Source organism: Trematomus bernacchii, unplaced genomic scaffold, assembly GCF_902827165.1.
Source record: "Trematomus bernacchii unplaced genomic scaffold, fTreBer1.1, whole genome shotgun sequence".
Classification (NCBI taxonomy): Eukaryota; Metazoa; Chordata; class Actinopteri; order Perciformes; family Nototheniidae; genus Trematomus; species Trematomus bernacchii.
The window spans coordinates 1,326,041-1,354,008 of record NW_022987592.1 but is presented as its reverse complement, the minus strand read 5'-3'; the positions used below and the strand labels follow the sequence as shown (position 1 = coordinate 1,354,008).

The 27,968-nt window shown below is 43.5% G+C and overlaps 1 protein-coding gene across 3 annotated transcripts; it reads right to left on the bottom strand.

The window, feature by feature from the left end:
* Window positions 1–528: 528 nt before the first annotated feature.
* mfn2 (mitofusin 2) lies at window positions 529–27,968 on the bottom strand. Of its 3 annotated transcripts, none has more exons than XM_034129171.1 (18): window positions 27,873–27,968; window positions 24,806–24,987; window positions 24,329–24,464; window positions 23,486–23,648; window positions 22,963–23,087; window positions 22,752–22,860; window positions 20,636–20,743; window positions 18,010–18,163; window positions 15,210–15,277; window positions 14,331–14,452; window positions 14,030–14,156; window positions 13,315–13,419; window positions 11,252–11,354; window positions 5,780–6,000; window positions 4,151–4,306; window positions 3,380–3,576; window positions 3,142–3,276; window positions 529–2,159 (listed from the first exon to the last, which is right to left on the bottom strand). In XM_034129171.1, exons 2-18 carry the CDS (start codon window positions 24,981–24,983, stop codon window positions 2,090–2,092), a joined length of 2,277 nt encoding a protein of 758 aa, XP_033985062.1. In that variant the 5' UTR covers window positions 24,984–24,987; window positions 27,873–27,968; the 3' UTR covers window positions 529–2,089. The 3 variants fall into 3 exon arrangements, with proteins under 3 accessions (XP_033985062.1, XP_033985061.1, XP_033985063.1); XM_034129170.1 differs by having other exon boundaries at window positions 27,745–27,959; XM_034129172.1 differs by lacking the exon at window positions 27,873–27,968 and adding an exon at window positions 27,661–27,679.

Genomic DNA, 27,968 nt, shown 5'->3' with positions numbered 1-27,968 from the left:
CCTTCCACTTGGCAACATGCGTGATGGCTTCAGTCTGAAGCTTTTCACCGCACTGCAAACGGAACAGGCACATCCTCTGCGCGCTCTCTCTTCAGCAGTCCCAGGCTTTCTGATTGAAAGGCAAACTATTCAATTACATTATATACACACACAGGTTAGATCCCAAGAGTAAGGGTACAATTTCATTTCAAAAAGGGTAGCTGTAGCTAGATGTACCCACTCTTGGAAACTTTAGTACATTTACAGTCACATAAAAGGCCAATAGCACCTAAATGTATATATTTACTGCAAAAACGAAATAACTATGAAATATGATGCCAGATGACAGGGTGAGCACACACCCCGACATGTTCTTAAGTGTTTGTGGTTTTATTTTAGAATCCTCCAATTGTCTTGGCAGCATTAGCATCACTGTATCTCTGTGGCTGTGTCATTGTAATGCTGTCTGATGGTACATCCTCCAGAGTCCTTCCATTCCTAACACCTCTGTCTGAAGTGAACCAAAAGTGCACTGACAGGTGGGGGGGGGGGAGAAGGGGGGGCCAACAAATGCATTCAGTGCAACACAAAAAGTTCAAAGTTCAAAGAAAAGGCCGGGGGGTGATACACAGGTCACCAACACGATGCTACCATCTTACATGAGAATATGATATGATAACATCCTCTAGTCTCGAGCTTGGAAGGAGGCTTCATTTGATATGTATGGAAGATTAGTATGGCTGCATGGAAGATGTTCTGAAGTCATTTCATTAGAGAAAGCTGAACATGAAGTTGCTTGCACCTGACTCACTGAACTCCACACTGATCATCAAACTAATCCATTTACTGTTGAAAAATCTAATGTAAGATTTCCTTTGCTGACAAAGCTCAGTGTCTAGAACGTGAGAATCCCAAGAAAAGGTCATTTCTGATATTGAAGTGGGAACTTTCACTTTGTCAAATGACCAATTGGCCCGGATTCAGAACTCCAGAAAGAGATCCGGTTCATTCAAAATAACTCCAACACGTGCAGAACTGAGTGCACCCTCCATCTTATTCCTGTGTGCCGTATAGTTCCAGTGTTCACACAAATAGTGCCAAACTGTTTCCTCCTTAACTTTAAGTGACCTTACAGGAGTTTTCGATGTTCTACTGCCATTATAAACATGCTAACATATTTGCAATGACTTCACAGACGAAACAACCTTGCAAAAATGAAGATGTAGGTTAACTCTCAGATGAAACAAATGACAAGTCTCTACATCTGCAGCGCTGGGCTGTTCCCCACAGTGAGGGGTTCATGTGTAGAGGCTATCAGTAGGAATCATCTCAACTCAGTGTGAAGCCTGGCTCCACAGAGGCAGCAGTAACATCAGTTCTACAGCTCACAGAACTCATAGGCTTTGAGAAGGAGAAGTCCTTTCCTTCATATCGCTGTGATTCAAATGTCAGTACAGCAGTTTCTCTTCCAGTGACAAACTCCAACAATTCCATTTCTGATAGACTATTCTTTAAGTTGACTAAATATACAATTGGAGAAATAAATTATGTTGCATAATCCCCCTAACATTTACATTGTATTCCACTCCTTTAGCATGGCACTTGTCCATTGTTCATATGTATATACAAAATCAGATCTACACAATTCCATCTGGCATTATATTCAGTACGAGTGAGATTTAGAGGACAGTGTGGAGGTTCTGAGAAGCTGGGGAAGGACTTCTGTTGTGGAGTCAGATCATGAGGGTCAGGCCTGTATACCGAGTCCACAACTGAACATGACTCCAGGATAACCTGGGGGGGGCAGATTTGGAGTCTGTGGTTAAGCCGATTTAATATTTTTATTTATTTATTTTTAAAGGTGATTTAAATGTTTTTTCTGTGTGTGTGAAATCACCAGCTGACCACAGGACCCCGCCACCCTGAGCTCAAATCAATACTTCCATAACCACGTGGTAATCTTCCACTCATATCACACTTCTGTTTCTCTTCACAACACTGTGGATCTTTCCTCTTAGCATCAAATCTCAGACGTGTCATCTAGAGGGGGGGCTCAGCGGGGGGGGCGTGTTCCTCCGTGGTGTCCGTCCCCAGGTGGACGCTCTGTGCTTCACTTGCTGTGGTGGAGGTACTGCTGGGTAAACATGTTCAGCTCGCTGTCCAGCCAGCCTGCCTTGTTCCTATCAACAAAATACACACAGACACACATATTGAGGGCTGACAGTAAACACACCGTAACAACTGCTGTGGGGGGTCTGCACTAACTGAAACATATATATATATATACATACATACATATATATATATATACACATATATACATACATATGTATGTGTGTATATATATATATATATATATATATATATATATATATATATATATATATATATATATATATATATATATATATATACACACATACACATACACACACACACACACACACATATATATATATACACACATACATATATATATATATACACACCCATACATCTTTATGTCTCCTTGTCCTTCAGTCATATATATTCAGTCAAATTCAGTTATAGAGGCCTAATTCACATCTGCCTTGAAGAAATATTTGGTTAAAATAGATTTATAAAAGGTGAAGTCTGACTGATGGTTTCACTGTTCTTAGCCTCCGCTGATAGCTTTGAGTCAAGTTGCATTTAGAGACTACATGCATGAATGGGAGCGCAGTTCAATTCAAACTGTCACACCAAACAGGAGCTCTGGTCTGCTGGTGATCTCATACTGTAGGACATGGGTGGGCAACAGGCGGCCCACGGGCCATTGTTGGCCCGCCAGCAAGAATATTTGGCCCGGAAAATTAGCTTTGTTTTGAAAGAAAAGCTTTGGCTCATCGGACATTTATGAGAGAAAATCTCTAATGTCCGAGTGCAAGTGAATGCAGCACAAGACGCGAGCCTTGTAACCCCTCCCCTGGCGCGAGCATGGACATGTGATTGTCATTTGTACGGGACGGCGCAAAACGAGAAGCATTCGGTCTACAATGACAGAGAAGAGACTGTCAGCATTGATTCAAAACGCACTAAAGCTTTGGATCTTAATCATTTTGTGAGCAGGGGCGGACTGGCCATCTGTAGAATCTGGAGAATCACAGATCACAGGACACAGCGAGGCGTGTGTGTGTGTCTCACCGCAGCAGCTTGGCCTTGCTCTGCAGGCTGTCCAGCAGCTCAATCTTGGTGTTCATGTCAGTGATCTCGTCCTCCAGGTTCTGCCGGGTCACATCCACCTGCTGGCAGAGCTGAGCAAACACACTGGCCAGCTCCCTGAGGACAGAAAGACACCATGGGGGTCAAGAGACATGCAGCGTTCTTTACACGCTCAAATAGCTTGTTGTCAATGCACAGTTGTAAATGTTAACATGCTCACTGCTGCACTTGGTGGCTGCAGTTGGAGCCGGTGTAGCTGACGATGAGCTGCAGCTTCTCGCTGGCGTAGTCCACAAACTGTCTCTTGAAGGCCCTCTCCTTGGCCTTGGTGGTCCAGGTGAGCCGCTCGTAGATGTAGAGGAGTCCGTACAGACCCACTGACAGGGCGATCAGACGCCAGCCCACCGCCTTCCAGATCTGCACACACACAGCGCTTTATGTCTGCTGACCCCCCCTCTAATATCTACACGCACTGGACCAGAGTGTGAGTGTAGAGATATGAGCTGCTATAATATGGATCCAGCCGGTCAGGATCACTGATGGCTTGTCCTGATGTACAAAAGCTTTTTGAGGGTAAGGGCTTTGAATCAACCAAGCATGAAGAAATAAGTCAATATCAATGCATGTGATTTTTTTTTACATACTCATTTTGTAATAAAAATATTGGAAACTGTGTGAAAACATGCATCATAATAAAACACACATTAAGAGTGTAGTAATTACTTATTGGTTTATTTTACTGCTACTACATTTCAAAACAGGAATTCAAATTAATAAAACAAAAGAATGCAAGTATTATATAAAAATGTTTCAACTAGTAATATTTCATGTCACTACATTATTAATATGGATATATAGATAAAATGATATGTTATTATTGCTCACACAGACACAAGGCCCGCCTCTCAATAAATGTAATTGGAAAATAGGGAAAAAAAGGGGTTAACCAAGGTGCGTGTGTGTGCGTGTGTGTGCGTGTGCGTGCCCTCACCACGCCACCAACGACAAGCACACCCATGGAAGTACGTGAGGTGAGGGAAGCGAGACCAGTCACCATGGAGACCATCAGCTCCTCCTGGGTCACGGAGCCCTGGGGGAAGGGGGGCATGCTGCTGCTGACCGGGGTCAGGGCGAGGGGCCGGGGGACCTGCAGGGGGGGACAGGGCCACATTCAGAACTGGACGCTCCAAACAGCATAGCAAAAAAACCTCAACGCTACAAAGTCTCTATGGAAAGTATGTAGGAAGTAGAGAAATACACAACTTTAGAATTTGCAATTGTGGATAATTCTGAGGTAGCATGATGAACTGATTTAAGAAAACTTGTCTTATTCAACATTTGTTCATTGTTAACATTTAAACGATAAGATATACGGAAATGTGTTCTGGACTCCGTCCTGCAGTTCCACATACATGTACATATACAAACATAGTAAACATTACACATACACATATCATCACTCATACACCGTTTGCACATACACAATACACAGACACACATACTGACGCAGGCGACCTATTGCACAACCCTCATGGCCAACAAGAGTATTACATCACATGTGAGTGTTGAGCAGCTTAATAGACAGAGGCAGGAATGACTGCTTATAGAGGTTCAGCCTACTCTTGGGAACCCTGCATCTTCTACCAGAAGGAAGGAGCTGGAATTCTGGGTGGAGAATGTGGGGGGGGATCAGACACGATTTGTTGTGCCTGTCCAATAATGGACTGCTCATGATACCATATCTTATGGTGCTCTCCAACACTGCATGATAAACCAATAACATGAACTTCTGCTCGACTCCGTAAGCCATGAGTGTACGCAACATACAACCGCTGTTGAAGTCTAGAGCACAGACCCGGACCCTCCAGCTGAGTGTACTATCTATATTAACACCAAGGTACTTATAGGAACCTTACTGCCTGATAAATTGCACACTGGATCTACTTTATTGTAAACTCTCAAACCAGCAGTGTCATTAGTGCTTGTGATCAATAACTAATGCATAAGCTCATGATTAATTTCAATGAGGGATATACGCCATGTCTAATCAGCACTTACAGTCAACACATCTCAAATTGTATTCCCTCTATATTCTGAAGGTTTTGACAGAGACCCCTCCCCCTCACATTTGTCCTGATTTTTAGAAAGTATTAGTCCTAAAACATGCTGAAATGGCTTTTGACAGTGAGTAATGCAAAGAGATATCCAAACTTCCCTCAGTAGAAACATTTGACTCAACTCAATGGAGCCAGTCATAATTCCATGTTCACCTTTCTGTTCTGGAACTGTGTGCAGATTAGCACATATGTTATTATAAAATGCCTCATTTGAACATTTGAACATTTGAAAAAATGTTTTATACAGAAAGCAACAGTATAGTTTAATGCCATCCATTACTTCGAATGTTAACCCTTTTCACCTGGGGTAGACATAACGCCAAAAAACCCCATATATTTCCAAACATTTGAATTAGTAAAGGCAGACCCAACTTCAGTCCATGATTGGGACTAGAACACCTGCAAACCAACGTACTTTGTCCTCCACTCTTTCTATAAATATACCCTTTATTCTGCCCTCTTGTGAGGGGGTTTCTATTCTATGATCTTCTTCAAGATGTTACCTGGTCATTGTAGCCCATGAGGGCCCGCCGAGTGTTCTTGGCCCCCAGGAAGCGGTTGACCAGCATGGTCCAGCCCATGGAGAAGTGGAAGCTGATGTCCTCCTGGAAGTCGCTGCACAGCCTGTCACAGGCCAGGTCATAGCTGAGGCTAAAGCACTGCCGGGGAACCAGCTTGTCTACCTGCTCTCTGACTGGGGGGGGCAGCAGAGGCTTCAGACCATCTGCACACACACACACACAAATCAAGATCATTTTTCAAATTAGCACAGATTTCAGTGACAGCGGCAACATTTAGGGTGGGTGATGTGACCTGAAATGTATATCACACAGGGTTCCTGCAGGTTTCGCCAACTCAAATGTAAGACCTTTTTAAGACCACTTTGAATAGAATTTAAGACCTATTTCACGGCAAGAAAGTATGAAGGAAAATTGCTATGAAAGAAGAAATACGTCCCATAATTACTTACAAAGTAAATTAATTCATGTTCAACATAAGAACCATGACTGAACATAACAGCATAACAGTACAGAACTGTGTTAGCGTGTTAGACAAAAAGTGTGTATGTGCGTGTGTCTCTGTGTGTGCTTGTGTGTGTGTGTGTGTGTGTGTGTGTGTGTGTGTGTGTGTGTGTGTGTGTGTGTGTGTGTGTGTGTGCTGTGCAATTAATCGTATTTTAATCACAATTACGATTTTGGCCTGCCACAATGACGAAAACAACATAATCGAAAAAAACGATTATTTAGCTTTGCTAGGTTGTGACTAGTGCACTACAACATATTTGATCTAATTCATTTTAGTCTAATTTATTTTTATTTATCATATTTATATATGTTTAGTAGCTTGTGGAAGTGCGCTCCAAAATATTTGTCGATCTTGTTTATTGGTATTTATTATTTTGATATTATTTATTTAAATGTATCATTGTATCAGCTGTAGTGGAGTTTCCATAGAAAGACTCATAAGCATAGCCGTGTTATAGTGAGTGAGTGAGTGAGTGAGTGAGTGAGTGAGTGAGTGAGTGAGTGTGTGTGTGTGTGTGTGAGTGACAAGAGCTATATTCAGAGCTCTGCTGCCTTGGCTACAATCTTTCATCGTTGCTGTTGTATGATTGGTGTTTAACTACGGTATTTAGCGTCTACAGCACCTCCGCTTTTAGGGTTGACGTCGCCTGGAGGTCCCCCGGTGTTGTTGCGGGAGTTGCTGCACTAGCTAACGCTGCACTAGCTAACGCTGCACTAGCTAACGCTGCACTAGCTAACGCTACATTAGCAAAACAAACGCTAATTTTGCAAAAGGTGCAGCGGGCTTCAAACACGTTCCCCTCCACTGGTTTCAACCAAGCACTAAATTCAATGTTTTCCAACCAAATACTGTTGAACTTACACTTCCCCATATTTATTTGTAAGTAGATTAGAAGATACATGAGTTTCTGACTGCCGCTAGCTGAAGCTTGGTTGCTAGGTTACTAGCTGGGTGTTCTCCGATAAGGGGCCGGGGGACACAAAGTTAGTGATTACTGGTTCCATGTTGATTTATTTCAATACAAATTGTTGGGGGGAACTGAAAGGCTATTACCGTACTGGTTACTTTGCAGCCCGGACATTTACCCCAAAACACATTTAGACGCTATCGCAACACAGAAGTACCTTTCAAATCCCATCATTTTTAAAGGGCCCATGTCATGGCCATTTCCACTGATCATAATTCCATTGTTGAGGTATACTAAAATAGATTTATACTGTGCAATTTTCCAAACTCACATTGGTTTCGCATACAGCATCTCTGTAAAGTATGTGTATTCACCGGTATTCACTCTCTGCCCTAAACGGCTTGTTTGAGCTCCTGCCCCTCCCCTCCCTGTGAGCACAGTGTGCTCCGATTGGTCAGCTCGGCCACTCTGTTCTGATTAGTCAACCACCAGAGAGGCTCCGCCCATGTCTAACACAGTGTTTTTTCGGCTCTGAGCGGAGCATCAGTTTTTGTATAAGCTAATCTACGTTTGATAGTTGTTCAGTGTAATATGCCAACCTACTATGAACAAAAGCTAGTGGTTCATATTAGGCTAGCAATAACGTGTTTACAATTGCAATCTTATACGGTAGTCTGCTACGTGTCGGTCATTCTTTTTAGCTTGCATAAAAACAATGTTTTTCCTAGCATGTCTAGCTATAGGTAGCCTTGTTGTTTAGCTTTGTAGCATACATGCTAGGAAAGCCAACTATAATGTAATTAAGTTTCGCGACTGACCGTACAGTAAATCACCCGGAGTATACTGTATATGAGTATTTCGTGTGTGAATGCAGACATTCTCGTGCTATGAGAAACATGTAAGGCCATCTGCTGACATTGTAGTTGATATATGTAAACGCTAGCAACTTCGTTAGCCCAGTTAGCACTGTGTCAATGGCTTGTTCTGTGTAATAAAACCACTATGAACAAAAGCTAGTGGTTCATATTAGGCTAGGAAGAACGTGTTTACAATTGCAATCTTATACGGGTAGTCTACTACGTTAGGTCATTCATTGTAGCTGGCATGAAAACAATGTTTTCGCCTAGCATGTCTACCTCTCGGTAGCGTCGTTGTTTATCTCGGTAGCATACACGCTATGAACGGTAGCTCGGTTAGGAACGCCAACTATAATGTACTGACCGTACGGTAAATCACCCGGAGTATACTGTCTATGAGTATTTCGTGTGTGAATGCAGACATTCTCCTGCTATGAGAAACATGTAAGGCCATCTGCTGACATTGTAGTTGATATATGTAAACGCTAGCAACTTCGTTAGCCCAGTTAGCACTGTTTTGAACTGAACCTGAGATTCCAACAGTATATATGCTTGGCTGGCAGAGGGTGCGTCATAGCTCTGGGCGTGGCTACTGGGTATCCAGATGCCCAGGAAGAACATGAGAAATCTCCAACGAGGCGTTTTGGGGAGGTCTTTTCTGTGTTAGAGTTTTACTCCCTACAGGGTGTACATTGAGGGTTTTTGACTCTGCAGACCGTTTACATGCATAAAAACCTTCATAACACACAAGTGGACGGGTAATAACCGGAAAAGCATGACATGGGCCCTTTAAGACCTTCTAAATCATATTTAAGACCTTTCTTGTTTCTTTGGTCATATTTAAGACCTTTTTAAGGCCTTACAGAGCCCCTCCTCCAACACACACGAATGCACACATGACCAATGAGGGCACGAGATAAGTTTGTGCACGAGATGGAAGGCTGACGGGCAGGTAGGCCATCCAGTTATTTTAGCCGGGCCGATGAGCCAACAGCACCACGGCTTCCACAGACATTTTTTAATGTATTTATTGTCAAAGCATTTAATATATTCATTGCTATCGGGATGTTAAGAGCATTTCATGGAATATAACAAAAAGTGTTTCTGAAGCGAATTACCTACAACTTTACTCTAAGCCTCCAGCAGACATCCTGCTGAATACACAGACACACAGCTGCGACTGTATACGGAGACGATAGGTTGGGACGTGTCACTTGTGCCGGAGACGATAGGTTGGGACGTGTCACTTGTGCCGGAGACGATAGGTTGGGACGTGTCACGTGTGCCGGAGAATATAGGTTGGGACGTGTCACGTGTGACGGAGACGATAGGTTGGGACGTGTCACGTCGGCCGGATATCGCCAATGACGTTATAGGAGCGACAATTCTGGATCTGCTTATTAGCACCCCCCATTTCTTTTTCTTTTTTAGAGATGTGGGTAAGGAGGAAAAGAGAGAGGGTTTTGTTTTCTGACACTTTGTGAGTACACATATTTATGTATAAAAGACATCAAAAAGTGCATTTTGCATAATAGGTCCCCTTTAAAATACCTAAGTAGCTAGCTTCTCATAAAGAAAATAACCTTTTCTCAGTTTGTTAACGCAGGCGAACAAAATAGTATGTGTTTTTGTTTTGAAGTGCAGTGTTTTGTTTGGAGATGGCGTTAAAGCTTGCTTGGGACCATGGCACTGTTGGATTTTATTTGCAGCAACTAAATAATATTTGTGGACCGATTAAGTGAAATTTCCCACGGAGCACCTGATGATCTCTCACAGCAAAGTGGTTGAAAATGACTGGTCTACAGAAACAGACAGTTTGGAAATGATCTGTGACGGCTGGCATTAGCTGTTTGATAAAACCTCACAGCAGTGAGCCCAAACACAGCTCAGCAAGAGAGCGGCCGGGCACACACCTGCACACCTGTAACATGCGGCAACTCTCTAATGCCCCTTTCACACCAACGCGTTTTCAGCGCCGGCTCGGAGCTAGAGCCTGAAAAGTACAGTTTTTTCCTCTTCACACCGCAGCGGCGCCGCCTCTTAGCTCCGGAATCCGGTTCGTTTCCAGCTCCAAAAAATTGTCGGTCTAGAAGCAAGACTCCGGAGCTAAGAGGCGGCGTCTCTTACGTCTCTCTCACGTCGAGGCGTGCAGGAAACTAAACCCACCTCCCCTGAACATGGGTCGACTGAAGAGTCTCGTCATGCCTGCCTACAAGAAGTAGCGCTGAGCAAAGTGACTAGAAGGCAACCACACACTTGTAAAAAAAAAAACACACTTTATAAAGTCAGGCAACACTAACCAGGCTTCGTGTGATTCTGTTTATTTGTACCTTACTTTGACCATCCGTTCGCTGTTATTGATCATTGTGGAGAGCAGGCAGACGTTTTGTTTGTTATTATAGCAGCTATCGGATGGAATCAATACATGGGCTGCACAGGTTGTCATGTCCGACTATCACAAGTAGAATCATAATGAAAAATACGCCGGTAAAATGTGCCTGTAGAAAACGGCTTAGCAAGTAGTCAGTTTAGCTTCGGTTGCTATGCTAACATCACCCATGTTATACCAGAGAAACTTTCATAACAGCGTTGTGATGCCAAACAGCGTCAATTCAGACTGACACACATTCACTTAAGGGGAACTGGGGATATGTATCAGCTGCTTGTGTGACAGTCAGACAGTGAATACTTTAGAGCCGTGTGAGCTAACCCGGAGCTAACGGGAGAATAAACTCCCGTGGAAGAGCAGCCAGCACTGCAGCGGTCGCTAAATGCCGCTGAAACACATTAATAAACAATGAACCACGGCACTCTGGAGAAAAGTATAAGGTTGGAGAAGTCGTTATTTAATTTAATCTGGCTTCGTATGATTAAAAGCAACGCGATCATCGACCCGACGCAGTCCCCCGTTGTTGTTGTGAGCTCCGTTGGGGAGAAAATCAGCGATGTAAACGGTGACGTCATGACGCAGCAGTGGCAGCACCAGTCGGGCTCTGGGCGGTGTGAACAGAGCGGGAGCAGAGCGGGAGCAGAAAAGGGAAACCGGAGCTGAACCAGAAAAGCGCTAGAATGGGAAAAGCGCTGATGTGAAAGCCGCATAAGTGGCATTATGCTAACAGTACATTGAAGCTGATTGGAGCCTGTGCACACAGAACAGTAGTGTCAGGTGTGAACATGAGCGGTACCAATCATGTCGGTCTGTGTGGCCTGCAGGGCGCTGGTGATGGAGGTGGAGCATCTCCCCGACATGTTGCTGCCCAGACCCTCCTCTACGTGACGGTGCAGCTCCTACAACAAAAACAAACAAACAAACAGAGGCAGTAAAGCAAACTGCTGGACCACTGAGCCATAACAATGATTATAGAATGTCCATCACAGACATCATCTGTTTCACCAATGACCACCATCACCCACATCCATGCCGGGAACTGTTAGGGGCATGTTTGGTTATTAGCACATATCAAATATAATTATTAATATCAATCAAATGATTAGTATAATACACGTTGATAATAATGGGAAACCAACCAAGAACTAGGGAATAAGTGGTCCAACCACTGACTGTCACAATCAAAGCCGTTATCATACATACCAGACCTTTCTTTAACTTTGGCAATACTTATTCCCTCAATAGCATTCCAATCAATAAACAACAATTTACTACATTAAACAAGCATATGGATAACAATCAAACATGTGGTGTGTATGAATGTGTGTGAGGAGGAAGAGCAATGAAGCAAGATGGCATACAAACACACCTAGTGTTCCTGGTGTGAACAAATATCTGGAGCTGTTGGAGGGTCTGACACGGACCTACAGCCAATCTGATGCAAGACTAAACCGGGTCAGCTGAGCTCTAGGGTGGCCCAGCCCTCAGAGACTGAGGCATAGAAAGGATCATGTCCAACAGTGAGTAAAATGAGCCAGTGATAGGGCTTTGGTGATGTAGGGCCCCGGCCCAGAGCCCACCTCAACAAGCAGTGCTGACGAAGAGCAACAGATCATCACAAAGAACGGCTGAAAGATAAACGCTGACATGCACATACATCCTGAACATGGGGGGACCAACATCTGCTGTGTGTCCGGCGTGAACGCACTATTACACAGGCAACTGGTTATTGATTTGCAAGACCCACACATTATCTGTCAAATGTCAGAACATTACATCATGGACAGTATGGAATCTGTGTACACATGTGAAAACTTAACACATCTGATTGTGCAGCGAAAAAGGAAAGGGTATAGACCAGGGGTGCCCAACCTTGCCAGTCTGCCGAGATCTACCAGTCCAAATAGAGAGGGGGGGGGGGCTGGGGTGCTAGCGAACTGTCAACTGGGGGGAGCCTCGCTGCGGGGAAACGGCAGACCTCTGTCGGTGCAACTTCAATGATGCCTTTTAAAAACATAAAAAATGAAGGGCGGTGACGGCCGTCAGCGAATCGAGCCGGCCCTTGACGACCGGCTGTTCTGTGATTCTCCAGATTCTCCAGATTCTACAGATGGCCAGTCCGCGGAGGGTGGAAAATACATACCAGTGTTCCCACGGGAAACAAAACTTAAAATATGAAATGAAACAATCTCATCTCTTAAAATTCACAACTTATTATTAATTAAACATTCACAAACTTATAATTATGTATTCACATGTTTAACTCTGTTACACATGCATGCAACGAACAGAAGAGCGTAGGGCAGAATTAGGAGAGAATCCCGTCTCGTAGCGTTTGTGCACCGTTTTGAAATGCTGCTCTAAATTACCCTTCTTCGGTAAAGCCACGCTCGCATTGCAGATGAGACAGATGGACTTTGAATTGGAATAAACAACAAAATAATCATCCTCCCACTCGGAGTGAAAATGATATATTTTGGGCTTTTTTTGCTTCTGCCCTAATTGTGGTCTTGTGTGTGTGCGGACTGTCACTCCTGTTGCCACGGACAACGTCAGCTAACTAGTGCCCACTGCCCACCAGCCACGCCCCGACACATGGGGTCACGCCAATCACAAAGCTTTGGTGCGTTCAAGTGCATTATTCTGGCACAGGAAGATTATGTTATAGGACATTAACGATAAAACAGAATATTGTTGTTCTATTTTTAGACACATCTCGCGATCGACTGGGAATCTCCCCGCGATCCACTGGTCGATCGCGATCCACTGGTTGGGCACCCCTGGTATAGACCAAAGACTTTGGCCTGCCCTGTGCAGCTGACATTAAGGACAGAAACCCTGTGTGGTGTGTGTACTCACGTTCTTATAGACCTTGAGCACCACTGATGATGGGTGGAAGTCCATGTGGAAGTCCTCCACGAGCACATTGAGCTTCCTGATCTCCTCTGACATCGCATTGGACACCTGAACATGAGCAAACAGCGGGGGTGAAAACACTACCTCTGTTATAACCCACAGAACACCAGCGTCTGCCAACACTTACTTTGGGACACATGATAAACAAACAAAAACAACATTTTAAATTGCAGTTTTGTTTGGACGAATTCAGAGGGGTACCTTTCTCCAGGCTCTGTGTAAAATCATAGCAGTTTCTGCTGAATGGGGTATGACTGGAAAGCAGAGACTCTAATGTATCTGATGAGCTCCATTGTATTTATGTGTGATGATCTTAGTTGACATAGTAGCTAATCCACTGTAGTATAAGTTGATCTTGCTGTCGAAATCCAGCTTTTGGATAATCACAGCCTGATGAAACATTACATTCAGGTTTTATTTATGATTTATGACTAGAAAATCTAATCAGTGCTGGGCTGCATCACAAATTAGTCTTCAGATTTTCAGCTTAAACTTTTGAGGCATATACTGTTGACTGTTTTTATGGGACCATGAAATGCCCCTTTCCCACACCCGTCCCCTTTTTAAAAGAGCGGGGGAGTGTGAGAGGTTAAAGGCCTGCTGGTCCCCCTCAGCTGCTGGGAAGGCAGGTATGTGATGTCATCGTGTTCATGTTCACCTGTCTCTCCACCTCCTCAGTGATCTTCTTGATTTTGGCCTTACAGTCCATGGTTAACAAGTCCAACTGCTTGTCTATGAACTCCAGCCGGTCCTGGCGGTCGTCTTTGGTCTCAATGCAGTAGATCCTACCAACACACACAAACCACCAGGCGCTGCTCATTACCACTGTTCATTCTGTTGGTGCTTATGTTGAATAAAAAACATTTATCTGATTTATTCACCCATGATCATATGCGTTTCCAATCTTTGGTTCACATGATCCATACAATTGAACAACCCGCTTTGAATACCTGACTTACCTCTGCTCTTGCGCAGCCACGTGAACAGAATCCATAATGCGGCGCAGGGATTCAGAGATCTGCTTGGCCCTCACAGTGTGCTGCTCAAACTTTGTCTTCACGGCTGACTGAGAGATGCACTCCTACACACAACAAGACACACGTTGATGTTAAAAAAAGGAGAAAAAAAAAGACTATGACACCACTGGTATACAACAACATTTATCTGCTAATATTAGTAATATTACTACTGGCTGCTACTCCTAGTTAGTCCATCCATTACGGCAACAGGAATCTTAAGCAACTATGTGCAATAATAATTGTACTAATGTACCACCACACTTCAGTCTACAGTGCATCTCTTGTACTTCTGTACATTTGAATAATTATTATTTTAAATACTATGTGCATGTTCTATTTTCTTCGTCTCTATAATACTTTGCTGTAACAACGTACATTTCTCCTTTGTGGGTCAAATAGAGGAATTCTGAGTCTAATCAACTCAGCACAGTGGATGGCTGCCTGACTCACAGGTGACTTCATTATTCTGAAATTAACTTTTGGTATTTGGACTATTTGGTTACTTAACACAATGGATAACACGTGTGTCATTAAATAAAAGCTTGAGTTACAGACAGTTATTTTGAATGGAGCACATACATTAATTGGTTTTGTTTTGCCATCTTATCCAAGTCATCTCTGTTGTCCAGGACAGAGAAAGGCCCAGAATGTGTTAAGCCTAGCTTAAGGCAAATACTTAAAGCAGGGGGGAACTTCCAGCCTCCTGTCATCAATAACGGAGTGTCACTGAAGTCAAAGTAATTACATATAAATGTATCCGAGTATTCACACGTATCGTGAATTGAAATCTATTCCTTGTTACATCCATGAGGATCTTACCTCGAATCTCCTCTCAAAGTTCTGGAACTCAAACATTCTGGCTTGAAATCCTTCTGCAAGAGCCCCCCCTGAAACATAACAAGAAATGCAGTGCTGTAAAAAACATCTACACAGAATAGATGTCTCTCCAGACAGGACCACTGTGGTCTGGTTCAGCAGGGATGTTTATTTTAACTCACGCAGGTAGTCAGAGTTGAAGGAAAATGTTTTTGGTGAGAATTTGCCGATACAGCCTTTTCAATATTTAAAATTGAAAACATATTTCAACCAAATATTAGGAATTACAGTATTTTCAACTGACATTATGAAAGGAGAAACTTAAAGATGTCCAACTGAAAGAGATTTGACCAAAAACATGGAACATTGCGTTTCATTTCATTTAGCTGTTGCTTTTATCCAAAGCGACTTACAATGATCCAAGAGGAAACAAATTCAGAACAGCATGAATCCTGCGAGCAGTTTTTAAGTGCTAAATACAGAAATTAGGTGTGGTGCAAACAGCTGGGCTTCCAGTCTGCAAAACAGAGGACAGCCCAACATCTGAGGTTCATCCCAATTGATTATATGACCTCCTTCTTTCCCTCACTTGCGTCTCACCCTCGCGTCTCTCTTCTTCGCGTCTCACGTCTCACAGGGGCAGCACTAAGAGACAGAGGAGTCCTCGGGTACGAGTTGGGATATCTTTGTTCACTCCAGCCTCCCCTTAATTGTCACCTGGGATTTAGTTTTCACATGTTTATTGAAATGAGTTCATCCATCTCTTTTACTATAGTTTTCAATTTATTATTTTCGGTCCTGTATTTGTTTTTCCAGGTATACAATTGAAGTTCTAATAATAATCATAACAATAATATTAATTGGTGGATTAATTTCAGTATGGTATTTTAGCTTGTTTCAGATGAACTTTTGCATTGGGATTTTTTAGGTACGTTATCTGTATTATATATATCCTAAATGTTTGACGTTCTGTAGGTTTTATCCACAAATGCATAAAAACTTAAGTTATTATTTTATAATCAAACCATTATTATTACATTTGTAAGTATATTTCATACACTTTAATGTTTTTATAGAGTATGATCTCCTCATTCATTTAAGAGATTTATATATTTTAGTCTTATTGAAGCACTTTAAACATTTCATGACTCTGATCTTCCTTTAACGGTCAGATCAGCTGCAGTGAGCAGACGGCTGTGCAGCTGGGGGCGGAGCTTTGATTCAGAACAGCTGCAGTGAGCAGACGGCTGTGCAGCTGGGGGCGGAGCTTTGATTCAGAACAGCTGCAGTGAGCAGACGGCTGTGCAGCTGGGGGCGGAGCTTTGATTCAGATCAGCTGCAGTGAGCAGACGGCTGTGCAGCTGGGGGCGGAGCTTTGATTCAGAACAGCTGCAGTGAGCAGACGGCTGTGCAGCTGGGGGCGGAGCTTTGATTCAGAACAGCTGCAGTGAGCAGAGGCTGTGCAGCTGGGGGCGGAGCTTTGATGCACAAGTAGCGATAACACTTCCGCGTAGTCTGCACTCGTGTATCCTTCCTCGTCTCCTCTGGAAGCCTCCTCCCTCCTCTCTCCTCGACTCCTCAGCGTGTATTTAAGTGATTGGGACCAGGGGCGTCGCCTGGACCTGAAAACATTGGGGGCTTAGCCCACAGTGGCGGCGGCACTACAGTGGCATTTTTTACTGCAACACTCCCCACACGCACACACAGTACACCCGCGACTGTTACAATGAAGGCTCGATAATCAGCTCACGGCATATAGGCAGGGGTAAAGTGGTATTTTTTATGAGTGGGGGGCTCACCTCCTCTAGGGGGGTCCGGGCGGATGCTCCCCCGGGAATATTTTTTTTTAAATATTGAAGTTAAATGCATCAATCTGGTGCACTTTGAGAGCAAAATGAAGAGATCTATGGATACCTCTCTCTCAACACCCATATGAAGCAGAACTGTAAACAGATGTACTTTTTCTTTATGGATATTTTACTAATCACTCCCCTTTTAAACTCTATTCTTGTTTTACTGCCATATAGTATTTCATAACTGTTTTTCCTTTATTCTCTTTTTTTTACATCTATAATGATCATATGAAGGTGTGCCGCGGAAATAATCTTTTGAATAATTTGTGACCAAACCGTTTGAGACCCACTGAGATAACTTAGACTAAAGTTAACTATCTAAACACTCAGAGAGTCCTTTAGCTCACCTGAGTCTCTCAGTCTGAGAGGAGAGGACTCTCCTCCAGCTTGTTGTGGAACAAACAGCTCCTTATGTCCGTTAGTGCAGCTAGCTAACCAGATGCTAACAACACGGTCCATGCTGACACCGGTCCCTCCCTCCCCCTCTCTCCCTCTCTCTCTCTCTATCACACTAAATGCGCTATTGCCACACACACACAGAGCCGAGCTTGAATGACACAAGCACACGTTTATTTCCATGCAACTCTCTGATTGGTCTGGTGTCATGCCTCTGTTGCATTCACTGAACACGGGAAATTACAGTGCTGCCGTCCTCTCTTGTGTCATGATGAGGTTCACGTAAAGCACGCTTAATGTATTATATTAATTGAGGGAGAATTGTCCGGGGCTACAGAAAAAACATTCGGGGCTAAAGCCCCGGATGCCCAGGCCAGGCGACGCCACTGATTGGGACGTCCTTCAACATGGCGTGTCTCGATCGATTTCCGGGTCAAGTCACCGTGGAGAGAGGAGTCGAGGAGGGACATTGGGATGAACCTCTGATGAACAATCATCTTGTCATATCACCTAGTACAAGCTTTGTCAGATTGCACACTGAATAGCCCCCCCACCTGCTTCAGGCATCCCTTGAGCCTTCTGCACACGGGCCTGCAGGACTTCCTTTGCAGAGACGAAGAAGATGCGGTCGCTGGCCTGGGCCCTGTCCACCACACCCAGCTCCTCCACCAGAAAATTGCTGCAGCGGTCCATATGCTGTCTGCGGACCTGACAACATAATACACTTTTTATTATTTATTTATGAATACATTATTGAAATGATAGAATGGAACCACTGAGCGTCTGAGATGCTGGCATGCACTTTCGTTTGTGGGAAAATGTGGTCCATTCAAAAACCTGTGAATGGACTACACATACAATTTATTTGGGAGTGTGGAGTTTTTTCCCAACCACAGAGATATCCAAATGTAAGTAAATAAAACCTAACTGTAGTAACAACGTGGCTAAATAACACTGGGGGGCACATGTGCCCCTTTTCCACCAAACCGGTTCCAGGGTCGGTTCCGGGCTAAAGCCTGATTTGTCTGGTTCTTCCCGTTTCCACCACAGCGGAGCCGGCTCCAAGCACCGAAAACCGGTTCTTAGCTGTCCCCACTCGGCTACCCGGCAAGAACCAAGAACCAAATACGTCACGCCTACGTCGGAGGGGGGCGAGATTAACCTGAGCAATAACAGTTCATGGCGAGTACGACAAATGAAAGTCGTAACAAGCAGTAGCGCCGAGCAAAGTGACTAGAAGGCAACCACACACTTGTAAAAAAACACACACTTTATAAAGTCAGGCAACACTAACCAGGCTTCGTGTGATTCTGTTTATTTGTACCTTACTTTGACCATCCGTTCACTGTTATTGATTACAGAGCCTTCTCCGTTGCTGCACCCACCCTCTGGAACTCACTACCCCAATCCATCAGAGACTCTTCCTCCCTCACCGCATCCAAAACATCACTCAAAACCCACCTGTTCAACACTGCATTCAACCACTGACCATCTCCCCCCCTCTATTTTCTGTTTTTGTTTATCTCCTTTGGTATTTTTCTTAGTTTTGTTGTTTTTTATTCTCTGTCAAAGCGTCTTGAGTTTCTAGAAAAGCGCTATACAAGTCTCATGTATTATTATTATTATTATTATTATTGTAGAGAGCAGGCAGACGTTTTCCTGTTATTTTTTATTATAGCAGCTGTTGTACATTAATCATTGTGGGTTTTTTTGTTTGGGGATGACATTAACGTTTTTTTTTACCCCCCTTTGTCTATAGGTTACTTAATTATTTCCTTTTACTGCTTCAACAACTTTGTTTGGGATAAATTAAGGTGAATATTATCCTTTCTGTTAACCTGTTAATTTATAATTCATAAATACTAAAGACTTATAGAAAAATAGGACAAGACAAAGAACCTGTGATGGCCATGGCAAATCTCTATCCTGGTGAAAAGAAGTTTAAAAAATATTGTATTTATCAATAATACTTAATAATGCATAATTCCACAGCGAGGTTCTTGTTAACTTTTACAGAGGAGCAATATATCCTGAGTGGAAACATGACAAACTGGCACAGGATGAGCCCAGGACAGGAGGCTCTGCGGTCAGTTTAAACTGCCCCCTACATCATGGAACCAATCTACTGAGCATCAGCGATATCGATATCCAAAAGATATTAAAAGACAAAACTTGCCTGTGACCCTGCTGCAGTCTGAAAAAATATACTCAAGTACCAGCTGTTCTACAACCAGACTACAGGGCAGCCTGGGTCTTAAAGGCACTCACACTAGCTTTTATTCACCGTCGTTTTAATATTGCAGTAGTTTTTGCCGATATAATATATTTTAATGTAGCATTAAAGGTCCCATGCCATGGCAATTTCTACTGATCATAATTCCATTGTTGAGGTATACTAAAATAAATGTATATGGTGCAATTTTCCAAACTCGGATTGGTTTCTCATACAGCATCTCTGTATAGTATGTGTATTCACTCTCTGTCCTAAACGGCTTGTTGGAGCTCCTGCGTCCCCTCCCTGTGAGCCCAGTGGCTGTCTGTGAGACAGCAAGACACCGCAGAACTCAGCCTGGGCACACACACACCCGCAGCCTGGCTGGGAGTTTGTGTGTGTGCTCAGGCTGAGTTCCGCGGTGTCTCGCTGTCTCACCGACCCCACACCAGTGAGCCAGCTCACAGTGTCCCGCCCCTCGCAGCAGCGGGCCTCGCAACGTCCCGCCGAGTGTGTGTGTGTGAGGAAGTCCGCGGATTGGTCCAAACGTAATGGCTCCGCGGACGTAACGTAACGGCACTATACCCGATATACGTCACTATACCCAAGAAGTAAACAATGGAAAAAGAGAAATCTCCAACGAGGCGTTCTGGGGCAGCATAGACCGGTATTTTCTGTGTTAAGAGTTTTACTCGCTACAGGGTGTACTTTGAGGGTTTGTGACTCTACACACCGTTTACATGCAGAAAAACCTTCATAACACACAAGGGGACGGGTAATAACCAGAAAAGCATGACATGGGACCTTTAAGCTGCCTTCACATGCGGTCAAAAGGCTCTGTCGAAGAATAAGTGAGTAACTCAGCCTTGATACAATTCACGTAGACATCCCTTTTACTCCTACCAGTGGATCATGCAAACGCCACAAAAAATGTAAATGATGGCATGCTAAAAGTAAAGCGGACTGACCTCCTCCATGTATTCAGGTTCTGAGGCGGAGGCGTCCCAGCGGTTGTTGAGGATGAAAATGTTGGGACTGGAGAGCCGCTCATTGACTTTGTGAAAGAAGGACTTCTCCTGTAGGACGACAGCATTTAAAAAAAAAGACTACTTGTTAGAGAGAATAATCCTGAGGAGCTTCGTGTGACTAGAACAAGAGAAGCTGGTTCAGTGCACTTTCAATCATGCTGAGCACAGCTTCGTTAACTGTGGGGATAACCCCTTTCACTTTGTCAGCTGGTGTCAATCAGGCATTGGAACTAGAGGATTGTGATCATCAACTGATACACTGAACACTCCCTCTTGTCTCTCTAATAACAGCTGCAATTTAATTTTTTGGAACAATAACAAAGAGCTCATAGTTGCCATCATTCTGAACGCTGCTGCCTGCTCCACCAATCACATCGCATAAACACAGCATCACAGTGAAATTACCGTTTGTATTGAAAATATTAACAATGGGATTCCTACATTTCCTTGTAACAGTGCCTGAACAAACTACGCTTAGTTTGCTCGGATGCAAAACTCAAACTCATTTCCAAAAACGGGGGTACAACGGAGCTGATCCAGATTTGCTGAGAACTTGACGACATATCGGAAATGTGCGATTTGTTTTTGAAGTAATATTGTCTGTGTTTACATTAGCAAGCATCGCTAACACTCAGAGCTAACCTGTACTGGAGAGAGTATGTGTAAAGAAGCCGGATATAAAAAGGTACTGTCCGTGGGGTAAACCCGCGAGAGAGAAAGCGTTTGAGCTCCATACTGTTTCAGAAATAATGCTTGATGCTGTTTGGAACATAATATGGCATTTCATTACGGCAGACCTGGGGATACAGGAGCCTCGTCTCAATACCCCTCCTCGATTCCTCCTTTCCTCACTCGCGTCCCTTCCTTGCGTCTTAGCTCCGCCTCCGTAAGATGCGAGCGAGAGACACGAGGAGGTGACGCGAGGACAGAGGAGTCCTCAGGTATTAATTGGGATGTCCTCGTTCACTCAAACGTCACTCTTAAACGACGTCTGTTAATGATGACATGTGCACAGCTGTATCCCCTCTCATTGGGTTTAACTGAATAACCTTTAGAACCGGCCCATTTGTTGTTAAATATGTATTTAAATTATTAATCTTTCTCTTGTTAGTCAAGGAATTCAATGTATGATGGTTGGTCCTGCTTTTGTGTTCCGTTTTGGTGTAAAATGTACATTTCAATAAAATTATAATTATAATAATGTGAAAGCCTTTACTCTGAACATGTGTGTCCTGTAGATCCCCACATTTACCACAAACCCACATTCAGGACTGTGCATTTTAAATAATTTAACTACTCAATATTTTAACACAAAACAAAACAAATAATTTTTATTTATCAAGATCTAGCCATTTATGAAATAGCTTTCTTAATAGCTATGTTTTAGTGACGTTCAAGATCATTAAACATGACTTCAATTGTTAGTATAACCTTAAGAAATGAATTGCACATAATAATTCCCACGGAGCTGTGAGCACTTATACATTTATGTGACGCTTTCCCACTCATTCTTCCAGTTCTCCGTTTTCCTGTGTTGAAATCGACCAGCTGTGAAGGTGGGGGCGGGGCTTTTATATGCGAGTAGTGAAAACACTTCCGCGTAGTCTGCTCTCGTGTATCCTCCCTTTCGTCTCCTCCCGCACCCCTCCTCCCTCACCCCTCCTCGACTCCTCCGTGTGCATTTCAGCTATTGGGACGTCCTTCAAAATGGCGTGTCTTGATCGATTTCCGGGTCAAGTCCCGGAGGAGGGGAAGAGAGGAGTCGAGGAGGGGTATTGAGATGAGGCTAGGGTGTCTAACCCCTCTCATCATGAGACATGAAGATCACAGGCTAATGAAATGGCCAAGCTAATGGCGTAGCTAGGAGATAAACGGAATATCTGGAGTTTAATTTGCTTTATGGAAACATGCAGCAGGATATACCTGCTAACAACGTTTCCATTGTTGGCCTCTGGACTGCTCGAGAGCTTCACGATGTCTTCAACCTGAGCCTGAGTCTGTTTTAATTGTTGTGTTTTTGTATCTTTACTTGACATTTGCAGCTGTAATGTCTCACCGTCTGCATCAGTGTGGACTCAGAGTTCGCCACCAGAACAAACACATCAGCATCCTGGCAGAACTTATCGATCCAGCTGTCCAGTTCAGTGGTTACATCTATACCTGGGCTGGAGGGGAATCAGAAAGTCAGAACATCAATAAAGCTAATGTGACAAACTGTAAATGTAAATAAGTGTTGTGTTAATTAAATAGTGTAACTGATGTCTGACCTGTCCACTAACACCAGGTCATCCCTGAGCAGAGCACACTTGGCTTTAGGCCACATGACACACACCAGGCTGCCAGCGTCCAGGTCCTCATCCTGGTGGAGGGCGTGGGCCAGCTGGTTCACCGTCTACACACACACAATCATACACTGTATAGAAAAGACTAGGGACAGGACAGTTTGACTTTGTGACACACACACACACACACACACACACACACACACACACACACAAACACACACACACACACACACACACACACACACACACACACACACACACACACACACACACACACACACACACACACACACACACACACACACACACACACACACACACACACACACACACACACACACACACACACACACACACACACACACACACACACACACACACACACACACACACACACACACACACACACACACACACACACACACACACAACACACACACACCAACACCCACACACACACACACCACACACACACACACACACACACACACACACACACAAGTACCTTTATGCTCTTCCTGTCCTCAGAGCCTTCAGTGAGGAGGAAGGCCTCATTCCCATCTGTGCCCTCCACCCTCAGGAAGCAGTTGGTGGTGTGTCCTATTCCTGAAGGCAGCACCTTGTCACACAGCATGGCATTGATGACAGAGCTCTTCCCATTACTGGTCCTACAGAACCAAGGGTAAATTAATATCTGCTCCTTTAGAAGGTAACTGTATAGCAGGTTAAAGAAACTTTTGTAAAAGTTAAGTTTTTTTAAATGTGAGTTCATTTTAAGTTACTTAAAGGTGGGGTAGGTCATTTTGGAGAAACCAGCTCGAGTGCGCTAGCATTTGAAATTACACAACCGGAGAAAATCTGCCACTTCCTTACAGAGCCCCTCCTCCAACACACACGAACGCGCACATGACCAATGAGGGCACGAGATACGTTTGTGCACAGATGGAAGGCTGACAGGCAGGTAGGCCATCCAGTTATTTTAGCCGGGCCGGCTAAAATGATTGGTCGTACTTTTTACAGTACTATGGCTTCCACAGATGACATTTTTGTATGGATTTATTGTCAAAGCACTTAAGATATTCATTGCTATCGGGATGTTAAGAGCATTCCATGGAATATAACAAAAAGTGTTTCTGAAATAAATTACATACCCCACCTTTAAGGGCTGAAAGACCGTTCATATTTTTCTATAATAAAGATTCATTTGTTTCCCTGGCACAAAAGAGGGAATAAAAAAGAAAATACCAAACAGAAGAAGATGGGCAGTGGTATCGTTCAAGTTGTCAGGGTAAACATCAGCACTGGATAAGGCATTTGTAAATGGTGCATCTCACTTCAATATACATACCTCCCGAAGAAGACTACCTTCATATGTCTGCGTGCGAGCACCTCTCCAATCCCTGCCACCTTAGCCAGGTAACCCCGCACCTCCAGGACCTGCTCCTCCGTGGTGACCGGGTCCAGCTCCTCATTTTTGTAAGTGTCTAGCATGTGAAGGTCAAACACATATCAATCAATACAGCTGTAGTGGAGTTTCCATAGAAAGACTCATAAGCATAGCCGTGTTATAGTGTGTGTGTGTGTGTGTGTGTGTATGTGTATGTGTATGTGTATGTGTATGTGTGTGTGTGTGTGTGTGTGTGTGAAAAAGACTGAATAAAATGTTAAACCACATGCGAGGATATACAAAATCTTAAGACTGGGTGAAAAATTACAAGAATTTGCATTCTGCACTGGTGGATCGTAACCAGGTTGTTAGTAGAGCTTCTAATTTGTTTTAGGGGTCTCAAAACTGCCTTTGATATTCTTTGGATAAATAGAGTACCATCGAGAAAGGAAGTGCTCTCCTTGACGTAGGCCCCCAGCTGTTCAAAGATCCCGTTGATCTTCTTCTTTGCTGTGACAAAATGCTTGAGCGGTGATGCATTCACTTCCGCCATTAGTCTCTTATCCTTCTTGCCGTGGACTGCGTTGGTGTTGGGTCGTGGGAAAACCAGAGACATGGCACTGCACAGGGGAGAACACATTACACACATCCTGATGAGCAAATGTGTCTGACTCAAATCTGAAATCAGCTTGTAGTAAAAGAGATGAGACATTTCCAGCATCAACTTAAATCATTTCCTTTTCACTGTCCCAAGGCAAATATTTAAGGAACCATGCATCATCATGCTTTATAAGAGAGGCAACATATCTTTATCAACATTGCATTCTTTATGATTTGGTGGACCATTCACAGACAACAATATTTGAACATTTCTTTGCAAGCGATATTAGGCAAACTAAAGCTGTCAGGACATAGGACCAATGTCTTCTTTACGAATCAAGACTAGTCTATCAATTGCATTGCTGGGGGGAAAAAGGTATCATCAATCAAACTGGTCAAATATGTGGTATTTCCTGTTGGTATGGAAATCTTTGAAAGTTAAACCCTCCTCCCAAGTGCAATAAACAAGAAGGCCAGTTAAGGGAGGGAGCAGTCAGTGAGACTAAAGAGTGAATCAGAGGAATCAAATGTTATTTTCACTTTGTTTCACAGCGGTTACATTCTAAAGCACACATAAACACACCCACATATCCACTGAGGGCTATGTGTGGCATGATGGGCTAAAGTAGGGGGGCTTGGAAAGCCTTCAGACGTGTGTTTTACAGACACCTCTGGCCCGGAAAGTATTGCCCTCTTTCTCTAGGTATGGACGGGCTCTTAGCTCTACTGAAGAGCCTATCGTACTGCAGTAGTATTAAACGTTCAAGTGGACATGATTATATCATCTTATGGTTTGTGGACTACAGTTAGAAAGACCCAATGTTGCCATTTTGGCTGTCATTTTCAAAACCAGTGGGTGGAGAAAAGTACAAACAAATGCTGAAGACAATTTTAAGCAACAAAAAAAGGTCAAGCAGGGTTTCTCTGCAGATACAATCTATGGGCAGGGTGGCTGTAAATCATTTAAAATCTGACCATCAGAGGCACCTTCACAGTCCCCGCAGGGTTGTGGTTAGAGCTCTCTCAAGAATGTCACGCATCCTCATCTGAGGGGGTCGATATCTAGCCAGCCAACCGACCAACAAGGCTCTCAGACCACGCTTTCATTTGTCTGTAGCTCTCAAGTTGTTACTGCTTTGGCTAAAGGTTAGACTCGCTTCTCCATCAGTCTCCAATAGGAGCCAACACAGAGACCCCTGGAGGACCAGGCCATAAAGCTCGGCCCGCTGAAGAAATGGAGGCACAGGAGATACTGGAGGGAGACTGAGCCAGACAGACTGCTACCCACTGCTGCGGTTCAACAAGAGGTTGCTTAGAAACACAACAATGTTACTCCAGTAGTGTGGTATTGTAAGCCTGATGGACCAAATAAGAAAATATTGACAGGTACCAAATCTCAGGTCTGCAGAGACACACACTTGAAAATGTTACAATTAAGTTTCAAGAAGTGTAAATACACATGAGGAAGTTTTAAGATGAAAACCGAAGATCACCTAAACCAGACAAAACCATGGTAATGATCACTCACAAGCTAGCTACATCCTATTGCATACCCTGCTTCATTGTCCATTTCAAAGTGGACCATATTATACAAAACAAACAATATTCTGTATTAAAAGACTAGAAACAAGTGGTTGAGACCACGTTGAAAATGTTTACTAGGTAACGGTTAGTGGATTACCGGTTTCCAGCCAAGTCTATAGCGACGGTGCCTGGCATGACTCCTGTCAGGAACATGTCATTTCTTTGACTGATGTCATTTAGTGTCATTCAGTAAATGATGACAATTATAATGCATTGTTACAATTGTTTGAGTTGTGTTTGTCATGATTAGTTAACCCATAACGAGAAAGCCTTATTATACAACTTTAGTTTAATGTAGTTCTTAATGTGTTGTCTTAACATCACACCACATTATGTAGTTGGTTTGACAATAGCTGTCATTTTAATCTGACCTTTCATGAAGATGTCATTAGATGTTATTACACGGTCATAGATAATGGTGACATGAATCATTCCTTGACCTTCAGCTGAGTGGATGAACCTGTCATTAACATGTCAGTACATTGTACAAGTCCAGTTTGAAGACAGGAAATGTATCAATGATGTGAATTATGGTATTTTGACAGAGAGCTGTATTTTAAAGTCTCTGCTAACGGTTAGCAGCCGCTAGCTAGATAGCACGGTTAGCCATGCAGCTAGCGGTCCAATGAGCTGACTCAGGCCCGGGCTGCCAGCAGTCAGACCCGGACTGACACCACTCGGGTTCTGTGTCCCTGCCGTGAAACTGTCGGTCTCGGAGACAGTCCGCCTTTATTGTGAGGCTGAGTGTCCGGATGCCATTAAAGTGAGTCCGATGTGACCTTTCACACTGTACGCATACTCTGACTGTCTGTAAGCTGATATATGTAAAAACCAACACAAACTGTAATCATGAAATGACGCAGACACTTACTGAATGTATTCAGTAAAGACGAAATAACGTCAGTGCATGCTAACGTTAGTCTTTGTTAGGATCGAAGCTGTCAGGAAACACATTAAACCCAGTTATCATTAGCTCATGACTCCTTTCGTTTTACCCGTCAGATGTCTATCAGTCTTATTCCTGTGCTATAAACCTTAACTGGATGTACTTTAAGTGTCCTGACAAACAAGACAACACATAGAGGGAGGACGAGTCCATGTTATATTACCAGATCACTATGCTTCAACCAAAGTTTACTCAGATCAGCAGCTAGCTACTGCTGTGGCCCCGGACACACCGGCCTGTGACCTACCGTGGGTTGGGTCGTTCCTCACAAATAATCGTCTCTCATTGTGGCCACTCCACTTTATAATTGTTCACAGGCTGAGCTACTATTGCGCGACTTAGTGAGCTTAATCGGCGTTAGGTATCTATGCTAACCATGGATGTAGAAAGAGATGCTAACTTCAGGGGGCGTGCCCTTCTTCTTCTTCTTCTTCTTCTTCTTCTTCTTCTTCTTCTTGGGTTTCTAAATGT

Excerpts from the sequence above, each read along its gene's own strand:
- mfn2 (XM_034129171.1), bottom strand. The coding sequence starts at position 24,983 with ATGTCTCTGGTTTTCCCACGACCCAACACCAACGCAGTCCACGGCAAG. Across the intron at positions 13,420-14,029 it reads CTGAGGAGGTGGAGAGACAG|GTGTCCAATGCGATGTCAGA; the intron begins GTGAACATGAAC and ends GCTCATGTTCAG. Across the intron at positions 6,001-11,251 it reads CACACAGACCGACATGATTG|ATGGTCTGAAGCCTCTGCTG; the intron begins GTACCGCTCATG and ends GTGTGTGTGCAG.